The sequence below is a fragment of the Zalophus californianus genome, chromosome 1 (assembly GCF_009762305.2).
Source record: "Zalophus californianus isolate mZalCal1 chromosome 1, mZalCal1.pri.v2, whole genome shotgun sequence".
Classification (NCBI taxonomy): Eukaryota; Metazoa; Chordata; class Mammalia; order Carnivora; family Otariidae; genus Zalophus; species Zalophus californianus.
In genome coordinates, this window is record NC_045595.1 from 109,256,310 (window position 1) to 109,268,507 (window position 12,198).

Below are 12,198 nucleotides of genomic sequence, written 5' to 3' on the forward strand. Positions count from 1 at the left end.
CGGATTCACTTCTCCACACATCCTACCTTCCAGAAAGTGGTCGCTTTTCTGTTCAGAGTTGTTACTATTCTTTTTTTTTTTAAAGATTTTATTTATTTATTTGAGAGAGAGAGAATGAGAGATAGAGAGCATGAGAGGGAAGAGGGTCAGAGGGAGAAGCAGACTCCCTGCTGAGCAGGGAGCCCGATGCGGGACTCGATCCCAGGACTCCAGGATCATAACCTAAGCCGAAGGCAGTCGCTTAACCAACTGAGCCACCCAGGCGCCCTGGAGTTGTTACTATTCTTTTCTTCAATCTCCTGTTGAGTTCGTAGGTGTTCAGAATGGTTTGATCCCTATCCAGCTGAATTCCTGAGACCAGACGAAGTTTAGGTCTCCTACTCCTCTGCCGTCTTGCTCCCCCATAATTTATTTTAATTGCTGATGGATAATAATGGCTGAATAGCAATGGTTGAGATTTACGAAAGTGGTATTCAATTTCCTGCTGTTGATGCCACTCTGAATTTGAATAAGGCAATTATATATTCTGTAAAAGGTTGATAATATAACCAGTTTATGGCTTACCTCACAAAGTTAAAATGCATGTGAAGATAAAATGGAAAGAATTTAGCCCTTAGAAAAGAGCCAATAGCCAAATCTAGAAATTTTACATTAACGTATTAATGTGAGTCAACTATAGAATTAACTAAAACCCCCAGGTTTGTGGACCTCATGAGAACACACTCTCATTTACAGAAAAAAAAAAAAAAGAAATAAGACAAAACAAAAAAAAAAAACCCACAACAACCCAAAACACAAACAAAAAACAACTGCTTGGCCAGAAGAGATGTAAAGATATCCTGATAATATTATGTGAGTCTGTGGCCATCTCTTCATGAACAGTTTAAAAAGATATATAAGATATGTATAAACAGAGAAAACTTGAGAAATGGAATTCAGGAAAGGAATTTATTATTATTTAAGAAAAAATACTAGGTATTGCTTATCAAATGTTTCTGCAACTGTATTCTTAGCAAGGCAATTTAAAATAATGATTAAAAATGGAAAATTATAGAACTCCCAAACCAAATGGTTATAAATTACTTAGTACTTTCAAAGTGATACTTTTTTGTTCTGCTCTAATTCAAACACATGATGACTTTCTAAGAATTTGTGCCGGGCATTTCTTTCAGGATTTAGAAAAGGCCTTCTATTTTATTGTGCTTTATGTGTTACCAAAAATTAATAAATAAATTTTAAGTTAAATTACCATGATAAATATTTAGAATGTTCTCCAGCAATTCATTGCTATTTATTTCTTCCAGGCTTGTACAGCATATGTGGATTTTATGATTTCTGTGGCCAGATTGATTCGTAAGGAGAAAGGACTGCCCATCGATGAAAACCAGCTTTCTTTGGAAATGAAGAGAGTTATGGAATTGGAAAAAGAAATTGCCAATGTAAAACACATTTTCTCTCATTCATTGAATAATGTTACCACTCTTTTTTTTTTTTAAGATTTTATTTTTTATTTGAGAGAGAGAGAGAGAGAGTGAGTGAGAGAGTTCACAAGCTGGAGGGGGGAAGAGGCTGAGGGAGAAGCAGACTCCCCGCTGAGCCAGGAACCCCGTGGGGCTGGATCCCAGGACCCTGGGATCATGGCCTGAGCCGAAAGCAGATGCTCAACTGACTGAACCACCCAAGCACCCCAGTGTATCACTCTTTTCTTTCTTTCTCATCTATCATATTATAAAGGTAAAAAGGGCAACTTTTTAAACAACTGGTAAAAATGCCTAGCTCAGTAATGAATCATTGACTTTAAGAAGACCTTTGAAACTAGAATTTTGTAGTAAACTGGGTTCCTGACATCAAGGAGACATAACTAAGTTTGACAAATATTAAACTAGATACACTTAATTAACAATTATAAGTGGATTATACCAAAAGCCTAACTGTTTGGAGTCAAACAGTTGTTGAGATGTCCTTGAGACTCAGGACACATGTGATCGCTAACTATTCAGCAAAGTTGTTTTAGTTTTGATGTGTGTAGTTTTAGTTTGTTTTAAAGTTTAAGGTGATCACAGAGATTGACTATCCCTCTGCTTAATATTAGTCCCTGAACATTGCCACGTGATGGCTCAGTGTGACTGAGTTCCGACTGTCAGTCTGGCTCAGAGGATCTGACAGGAACAGCAAAGCCATCGGATGTTTTCCTGAGTTTCCTGTAGTTTCAGATGAACGCTTGGAGTCTGAATTGGCACTTTCTTGTCTGAGGTTCCTCTAACAGAGTCTGCAGTCTCAAGGAGTGAACTCTGTCTAAGCAGCATCAAGGTTACTGATTTAACCCACTGTCAGTTTCAGTCTAGAATCTACAGGGCTCTCCCTGACATTGCAAACAACAGTCTGTGCTCCTGAATCCCCAGGTGCTTGCCACTGCCATCAGAATCTTGAAGACTAAAGATCTTTGAGGGCAATTTTGGTTTTCCTGGAGCTACATGCCACCCAAAATCTCCAATCAGAACCAGACTTTGCTTGAAGCCACCTCTGGATGAATAGCAGTTGGATGGGTTACATGTGGTTCTGTGCTGAAAACGGAATTGTTAGAGGAGAACAGTGTATTGCCTTGGGTTTCTGCCATTACACCTTCCCAGACCATGTTCTCCTTTGATCAGCCTTAGCTCTCTGATAGTCATATCTTACCTCAGAATGATTTGTGTCTATGTTTCTTCTCCTTAGACTCAGGTTGGGGTGAGGTCTTAGTCTTCTTTGAATCACCTGTGCATCTCTGGCATTATCCAGCTTATTATTCCGTTCAGATGTTCAATAAATGATTTTTTAAATAATTAAGTGACCTAAAGGGAAAACTGGAGCCATTGTCTCCGAGAAATAATTCCCATGTTAAACTTCCATCTTTCATCTCTCTTGCTTTTTCCTATTTCAGCCACTAGTTGGGGAGTTGTTATTGTATTTCTTTTTTGATTCCGTGAAAAATAAATAAATAAACAAACAAACAAACTGGATGCTGTTGAGTATAGAGTATACTAAACTGGTTAAGCAGGATAGGAGGACAGTCACAAAAGTAGAAGGTGCTAGCACTCTACTCAGATAACTGCTGTTTACTAGGAATTTTTTCTCTCGCTTTAAATTCTTGAAGAAGTCATTGTGGCTCTTTTTTTTTCTTGTCTGGATTTTAACTGGGATACTGAATGGTGGCAATGAGGAAGTGGGAGAGAATATTTGAGAGATATATTGCAGATGACTGTATTTGAGAAAGTTATTATATAAAACAATCACAAAAACAACTGAGCTGACCATGACCCTTAGAAGGAAAGAGGACTGTGGACACTGCCTAGGGGGTTCAGTGGTTGTCAAAGCATAAAAAGATTTTTGAAGAATCTTATGCTTGACACAGTAGCCAAATCTTGATGATTGTTACTGAATATACTTAAAATCTCCTGAATTTTCTTTTTGATGTGAATTTATTTTAACCATAAACAAGTATACAAAACAGAACTTAAATTATATTGTGCCTAGTCCATATTTCTTTTCCCCTCATAGACAGTTATGTTTTTCTGAAGTATTCTTAGTTCTAAAATAATGATCAAAAATTAAATCCATAGGCTACAACTAAACCTGAAGATCGAAATGACCCCATGCTTCTTTACAACAAAATGACATTAGCCCAGATCCAAAATAACTTTTCACTAGAGATCGGTGGAAAGGTAAGTAGCAAGTTTCGTGTTCTCTGTTATTGTGCCATTTCTAAAACTATAACAATGAAATACAGTTTGTTAAAATTCAGTGATTACTTATTTATTGAAATAAATTGAACTTCAAAATGAATTCAGATGACACCAACCATTTGACTTCATGATAAGACTGGAAAAAGAAAAATACAGACCTATGTGAAATCATTGTATTTGCTTTAGTTAAAGTGAACTTCAAAGGTGAAATTCCTTTCAAGGCAGCTGTGCAATGATACTAGGAACTGTTGTAGCAAAGGGTTTGGAAAACATTAAAATGGAAAATCCTTTTGAGAGACCATTATATAGCCACTGGACTTGGACAGTCAAATAATAAAATCACTAGATTTCTTTTTAACTCCTAAAAAGGATAATTTATTTATAGAACTTGCCATATTCTCATCAAGGCCATCTATCGAGATGTTCAGAGCCATGATGGAGAAATAGAACACAAGAAATAAGAAAAATTTGTCTCCTAAATTCCATTTAAATAGTAGTAATTCATTAGCTAGGATGCAGTAATCTCTTTTGGGGACTATGTATGTATTCTTGTGTATTAGTTGATGCACATGATTGGGAAGTGAAGCAAGATAGAAAAATCTACAAACTATCACATTCAGTAATAGAATTCTCTTTGGCCCTAATTACAATTAAAAAAAGGGGGGGCTTTGTAAAGCCATGACCTATTGTTAGGAATTTGTCACATAGAACTGTTTAATATAATAAGGGCTTCATAAATCTATTTTGAAAGAATGGTCCAAACCACCAAAGAGAATCAAGAAAAGCATATAGCACTTAATACTTAATAAGTGACCAGTATATTTATATACTTACAAATGTATAAACTTCTCAAACACTGAAATATGGCATTTCAGCAAGATTTGCATAATCTCCATGTCTATGGGTTTTTTCTTATATCTACTGGTGGTTGAATAACCACAATTCCCTTTTAGAGAATAAAAGCTAAGATTTCATCTTTTGGCAGCTCCAAAGTGTAAAAATTGCACACCTATAGACCCAATATTGATAGTTTCAAATGTGTTGTTTGGCTTCATTGGACCATTCATGTTGTATCTATAACATTACTGTACCTTTCCTATGACAATAGTATGCTTTCATTTATAGCAGGATCTCCACTGAGGTGTATTATGGTGTTTGAATGGATTGTTATATACACTTTTAAAAGATAAACACTTTATACCCATTTAAATTTTTGCATAAACCAAGGAAGTTTTATTTTTAAAGCTAGATTTCTTTTTTGTGTGTGTGAGTTAGACCAAGATGGATGACACTGAGCTAAATTTCTAGCTGTATATCCTCTATCCTTAGAGGCTTTGCTTTTGCTCTTAAATGGTTGGTTTAATGCTGCTATCTGAATAATCATGCTACAGAACTAATTTTTATTCAAAAACTGATTGGAACAATGGAGGAAAAATTCCAAACAAATGTCACACTGACCATCGTGATAATTATAGAGTGATGCAAATGACACCTTAACCATGTCTGACTCCATAACCATAATTGAGTCTTAGAACCAAGAAGAGAAATCCAAAATTACTGAATGTTTTATGCCTGCTTTTTTCCAGCCATTCAGCTGGTCAAATTTCACAAATGAAATCATGTCAACTGTGAATATTAATATTCCAAATGAGGAAGATGTGGTTGTTTATGCTCCAGAATATTTAACCAAACTTAAGCTCACTCTTACCAAATATTCTGCCAGGTAGGTATGTCAGAGTGTCTGTGTCCTCAAAATTTACATTTAATATCACTCTTTAGAAGCTTTACAGCCTCATCTTTTCTGTTGCTGGGTGGTGGGTTTTTTTATACAGAGATCTTCAAAATTTAATGTCCTGGCGGTTCATAATGGATCTTGTAAGCAGCCTCAGCCGAACCTACAAGGAGTCCAGAAATGCTTTCCGCAAGGTGAAGAAAAAATCTCTTTTCTTAAGACTTAAAGCATAAAGAGATACATGGTTATGAAGGCTTGCCATGTACAGTGCTAGAATATGGTGAACTTTGCCAAGAGTCAACATGCCAAGTGTTGGTTATTTCACCCATATTTAGGCTATGTTGCCTAGGAAAGCCAGCTTTCATGGGCTTTGCCATCCTATGATTGTCTATTCTGGCACCATGATTGAAATGCTCTGGAAGGAGATGCATTTGGTTATTGGAGCAGTTTGTGAAAGAATACTGGCTTGGTTTTCTGTTGTGTTAAAAGTAATTGCAAGGGTATATATCTCAATTAATTTGACTTTCAGGTGCTTGTAGCACACTAGACACACAGACAGATGGACTACATTGATATAGACAATCCACTGAGAGTACACCTACCTGGGGACAACCATAAGGCCTTTTATTAGGCTGTACCTTCACTATTTAAACAATCATCCTAGTAGTCTCGTGGTGAGGGGAGAGAGCAGGAGGGATAGAAGAAGGAGACATTTTGGCAAATGTACTGGTTGGTGTTATGGAAACGAAATAACTGTTTAATTGAAATTTTTAGCATTTACCCTTTGAAAGAAAATGTAGACAAAGTTTTAAAATTAAAGAATGTAAAAATGGTATCTTGCTCAATTTCCCTTATTTCAGTTAATCCCCTCATTAGTACTTAAATTTATATACATACAGTTCTTCTGAGTACTGAAAGTTCAGCCAAAACATTAAAAAACAGGAATGTGTTTTCTTGTATACCAGATTTCTCCCCGGTTACATAAATTGAACATTACTTCATGTTTATGTTTATGCAGTTGGAACTATTATTTTTTTGTTTGGTTTTGGTTGGGGGGGCATTTTGTTGTTGTTTTCTGAAGCTGTCTAGAAGGATATTCACCTGTAATAGCCTAAAGTTCTACTGGGACATGCTACCGAAAATATACCTTGTTTTCGGACTATTTATAAGTAAACTGTCCAATTGGATTACATTTTGTCGTGGGCAAGGACAACATGCCTTGTGAGGAGAAGCAATGAACATTTGCAAGAACTTAAGGGACATAAAGAACAGAGTCCTGTGGAATGTGTGTTCTCCTTTGCTGTGGCCATCTACTTGTGTTCAGATGCCATTTCCTTTCTTTTACCCATAGGCCCTATATGGCACAACATCAGAAACAGCAACATGGAGACGTTGTGCAAACTATGTCAATGGAAATATGGAAAATGCTGTGGGAAGGCTGTACGTGGAAGCAGCATTTGCTGGAGAGAGTAAACATGTGGTAATGTTTGCAGCACGATACTATATCAGTTAGTTGTTTGCATCGATTAGCAATTACAATAGTTCATAATTTGGCTAGTTTTATTAATTGGCAGAGAATCTCAGAATCATAATTTGTTGTTATTTCTCAGTGAATCTCCTCCTCTTTCCCCCAAGGGTCTGGTTATGTTTCTAATCTTTTTTTTTTTTTTCATTTTAACAGTTTTTATTTCAAGTCGCATACAAGATTATTTTACTCCTGCATCTTCTCAATTGTTTCTTCCTTATATTTGCCCTTTTCATCTTAATATTGTCTAATCCAAAACCAATTGTCCATTTTCCAAAAGCGTATTCAGAGTATCCACTCATGTGTTCTGATGATAGAGATATTTGTAAAGTCTTCTGTTAGCAATTTGACCAAGAATCAGTGTTTTCTGAAAAACTTTGAAAGTAAACCAGAATTTATTTGAAATATTTAAAAAATGTACTCCATTTTTCATTGTTATTGAAATGAAGACAATGGAACTTAAAGTGAAAGAAACTATTAAAATACTACTTCTTAATTGAACTACTAACAGTGATGACAGTTACTATTTTATGTGAATTCTTTTATAATCATGGAAACCATTATATTCTAAAGATGATTTTTTAATTAACTCATATATAAGACCTATTTAATCATTAGTGTTGGTAGTAGCAAGATTCCTTTAAAAATATAATTATCCACATATAAATATATATATATAATTATCCATATATATCCATTTGTTTATATCACAGTTTATCTATAAATTTTCATGCATTAACATATTATTGAGTCCTATAAAGACAGCTTATAGCCCTATTTTTTAAAATCTGTGTTACCAAAAATTAATTCAACTCCTAAATTTGTCTTCTCTTCCTTTGGTTTTAGGTTGAGGATTTGATTACACAAATCCGTGAGGTTTTTATTCAGACTTTAGATGACCTCACTTGGATGGATGCTGAAACGAAAAAGAAAGCTGAGGAGAAGGTAAAATAAATAAATAAATAAATAAATAAATAAATAAATAAATAAATAAGGCAGAGCTAACTATTAAACAATTTCTTTACAAGAAAAGATCAACTTTTAAAAGAAGTTCAGAAAAAAAAATTCAGGGATTGCATAAAATGAAAGCAATCTCCTTCAAGATGTCATGTTTCCAGGAACAGTTTTCATGGATAAAGATTTGTTTCTACGATTTTTACCTTTTATTATCTCTTTACAAAGAGATAATAAAAACTCCTACTCTCCGTGTTCAATTCAAAATTTTGAAAGATCCCCGATTTTCCTTTCTTTTTTAAAAATGACTCTTCAGAAAATAAGAAGAAAATCCTATATGAACAATAAAGATCTGAAAGATACTATCAGTGGTTCATATTTTTCCTCTTTTTATAAAACATATCCAAAAGCACTCTACCAAAGCCTAAAAATATCCTTTCAATTTTTACGGCAGATTTCCAGCTCAATTTTTAAAACATGCCTTATTTAGATTTTTATATGACCTAGGGAGAAAAATACTAAATTTCTGTCAAGCAAAGGTAAGGTGGGGATGTATTACTTAAGTATTACATGGTGATTTACAGTTAAAGAGATGTTGAGGGAGCCTTTTTATAACTATTCCTACCTACCCCCACTGTGCATCTGTTATTGGGACTTCTAATATCTTGCCTAAGAACAAAGGTGTCAGATGTCTAAGGAAATCTTAGGTTTAAATTCACTATGATCATTTGTCTTGATAACTATATAAAACTAGAAGGAACATGTCCAGTGGAAATTGTATATGCTTTGGAAGTAGTATTCACATACAATCTGATAATTCCACTGTAGTTGAGGTCACAAGAACAGACCATTCTTCAAACTGATACAGAAAAATTTTATGAACCTATTATAATACAAAAACCAAATGGTAGTCTAGTTCTTTTCCAGGATTAAAGCATGTGAAAGGACTATCTTTTTCAGCTATCCGAAAGCTGTTGCTAGGTTAGGTCTAGAATTTAGGCACTACAATATATCTATCTTTCCATCACCGACTTGGTCCTCAGAAGTTCAGGCTGGATTTATTCCTTTCATGTTCTTCTAGCTATCTGTGACATGGTTCTATTTGATGTAGCCAACTGGATTGTGCTTGATCATCATTTCCCAAGGTGGTATCACAAGCCAATGGACCCATAAGTAGTTCCATGAAAAAAGAGTCCCTTGCTCAAAGAAATTAGGAAACTGCTTCCTATAGGAAGCCTTCCCTGCTCCCACCTTACACTAGGTTACATGCTTCTAGGGTATGAACTTAAGGCACCATATCTAATACTCATTACATTTTAGACTGCAGTAAAGAAGCCTGCTTAATGTTTCTGTCACAGTATTTACCCAAAGTATTGGACAATAAATCCTTTTTATGTAGACCCATTTCTATAGACTCTGTGCCTCTTAGGACACTCTTTGGGGAAGTGTCTTCTAGAAAATAAAAAGCCTTCAAGAGGAGGCTGATTGTAATGGGCAATGGCGTGGAAATCTACAAGAAAACAGACTTGGGCCAAACTGGTTTATTGACACATATCCTGTCTGATCTGCTGTGGAAATCCTGTGCTTACGAAACAGATTTGTAACATAATTAAATTATTTAAGAACAATGTAATATGATAGAATCAAAAGTCAAATATCTTTGAGAAAAATGAGAGAAATAAAAAATAGAAATAGAAATCATAGGAAACAAGTAGCAATAATGAAATAATAAAAGTAAACAATTCTAAAATAATAAAAATAAAAATTAGAAATGATAGTAAGCAAGCGGTCAATATGAGCTGGTATAACAAGGAAAATCCTGTTCTCTACTTTTTTAAATAATGCCACTCATTTAATTGTGGGCAGGTAGGTACACTGGCTTTGGAGACCAAAAGAGAACATACAAACACCAGGACTCAATATTCAGAAAGAATATTAGCACTAAACCTAGAAGCCCATATCTGTTTTCTCAGCCAACTCAGTGAAGTGGAAAGATAATTATAAGCTGCTAGAATGGAAGCTCTAAATATTACCCCTCCTATAAAATTGAAGAAAAAAGCCTTTCAGAGAAAAAGTTCATAGAAGTACAATATGTGTGGAACAATGACTTGTCAGTTTTCATTTTGATTTTCTTGGGAAAGCTGGAGCATATGAGAATAGGGTATTAGAAGCAAAATTTCAGAACTGTTTTTTGTTTATTTTGAACCCTAGGGAGAAGCCATTTCAAAGATCTCTATTTAAGTGTTGTCAAATACTATTTTTGTAAGCAATGTGGATCAAGTTATTCAATTGCTAGTCATGGCAAATTATAATGTTTGCATTTGGAAGTTATATAATCGCCCTTACATTCAATGTTTTAATTTTCCTAGGCCTTAGCCATTAAAGAAAGAATTGGCTATCCTGATGACATTATTTCAAATGATAATAAACTGAATAATGAATACCTCGAGGTAAGTCTCTACGAAGACTGTGCTATTGATACCTGGGACTGGTGGTAATGTCATTTCTAGCTGTGGGGTGCCAGAAATTATGTGAAGTAGCCTAAAGCCAAAGATCTCATTATATAAAGCCTTTTACACTGAAGCCAAAACTATGTTCTGGTTTTAGCCTTTTGTTTCATCGGCCTGGTTCATATTTGCGTTTGTTATTTTGGTTTCCATATAGTCCATTTAACAGTAGTGGGAAAATCTGGTGTCCTTTAAAGTGCATCAAGGGGTAGACATCAGAGTGATGAGCAACAGGCGGCCCTCAGGCTCCTTATCTCATCTTGTACAGGCCTGAAAAGTCAAGTCTTCAGTTTTCCTCCACTTTCCAATTATTCCTCCACTGGATAAAAACCAGGTCATGCCTCTGTATTTAAAAAATAAAACAAAACAAAAACCTACTGTTTGAAAACCAGAAGCGATTTTATTCCTCTCTGGTAATGTAACAACGAAAAGAGAACAGAATCGATTCAAGTCACTATGCTATTGATTTCAGACCCAGCTGAGGGTCCTGTTGCTAACCTTGTGGTCCCCACAACTACTTTGAAACCCTGGTGACAATAAGGTGATCCTTGCCCAGACCTGGGGATGACAGTGATTCCTAATCCATTGATTACTGGTGTCACGTAGGGGTTTGCAAGCCACAGTGTCTTCTCCTCTCTTCCAATTTATAGAAAAGCTTGACTATTTCTTGTAAATGAACAGGCTGTAGCATGTGAGTCCCGGGGGCCCTTGTCTCAGGAGTCCAGTGGCTAAGAGCAAAGACTCACAGACATTGGGTTCAAATTCCAGCTCCACCACTCACTAACTTGGGCAAGTGACTTAATAGTCTGCCTTGGTTTTGTCAGCTTTAAAATGGTGGTAACAACCCATCTTCATAAGATTATATTATATTGTAAGGATTAAAAACATGTAATATATGAAGCGCTAAGAACAGTGCCCCGGACATAGTAAGTACTAAATTAAGAATGGACTCTTGTCTCATCTGTCATGTAAGGGTTAATGTCAATATAGGAAAGCTTGTCTGACACTTGGTTTCATTTGATTAGTTACAGAAGAATAGGCTAAAGTAGTGATTCAGTTAAAGCAACAGTGATCTGTAATATAGAACTAGGCTAATGAGAATTAAATCCTTCTTTGGTAAGTTTTAATGCTTTCTGTTAACTTTATTAACTGATACAATTTAAGAACATATCTCCTATGCTTTTAGCAAAAATTTTGACTAATTTTCCCAAAATCTTTTATGTAATATAGTTGAACTACAGGGAAGATGAATACTTTGAGAACATAATTCAAAACTTGAAGTTCAGCCAAAATAAACAGCTAAAGAAGCTCCGAGAAAAGGTGGACAAGGATGAGTATGTATATTTGTTTCATATATATTCATTCAGAAAAGGGGCTTTGTCCCTCATAGTTGGGTTAAGAAAAAGAAGTCGGTTTAAAATAATGTTAAAAAAGTACAATGTCTGTCAATGGAGTGAGTACCTCCAAGAGCATCTAAGACTCTCATAGTAGAGATGGGTCAAAGATTTAAGAAAATTAAAAATTTTTTTATTAAGGTGTCCTCAGGCTACCCCCATTTCTTTGGTTTCCTCTCATTTACTGCCTATTTCCTCTACTCTGGACAAGTTTCTCAAGAACGCCTTAGCCTAGGTAACCCAGAGCTCTTTCAAGCTTTCTGTGAGACTGTTACCTGTTTGTGGACAAGTTTCTCAAGAACACCCTAGCCTGGGGCACCTGGGTGGCTCAGTCATTAAGCGTCTGCCTTCGGCTCAGGTCGTG

The 12,198-nt window shown here is 35.4% G+C and overlaps 1 protein-coding gene across 6 annotated transcripts in view; it reads left to right on the forward strand.

Annotated features, from left to right (window-relative positions):
• Window positions 1–12,198, forward strand: part of MME (membrane metalloendopeptidase) — a 106,115-nt gene that overhangs the window by 52,898 nt on the left and 41,019 nt on the right. For all 6 annotated transcript variants that reach the window (XM_027584793.2, XM_027584798.2, XM_027584797.2 and 3 more), the window contains 8 exons: window positions 1,305–1,439; window positions 3,600–3,701; window positions 5,309–5,445; window positions 5,555–5,648; window positions 6,806–6,934; window positions 7,826–7,924; window positions 10,303–10,383; window positions 11,671–11,774. In XM_027584793.2, coding sequence (XP_027440594.1) covers window positions 1,305–1,439; window positions 3,600–3,701; window positions 5,309–5,445; window positions 5,555–5,648; window positions 6,806–6,934; window positions 7,826–7,924; window positions 10,303–10,383; window positions 11,671–11,774 — 881 coding nt within the window. The remainder of the gene's footprint in view (window positions 1–1,304; window positions 1,440–3,599; window positions 3,702–5,308; window positions 5,446–5,554; window positions 5,649–6,805; window positions 6,935–7,825; window positions 7,925–10,302; window positions 10,384–11,670; window positions 11,775–12,198) is intronic.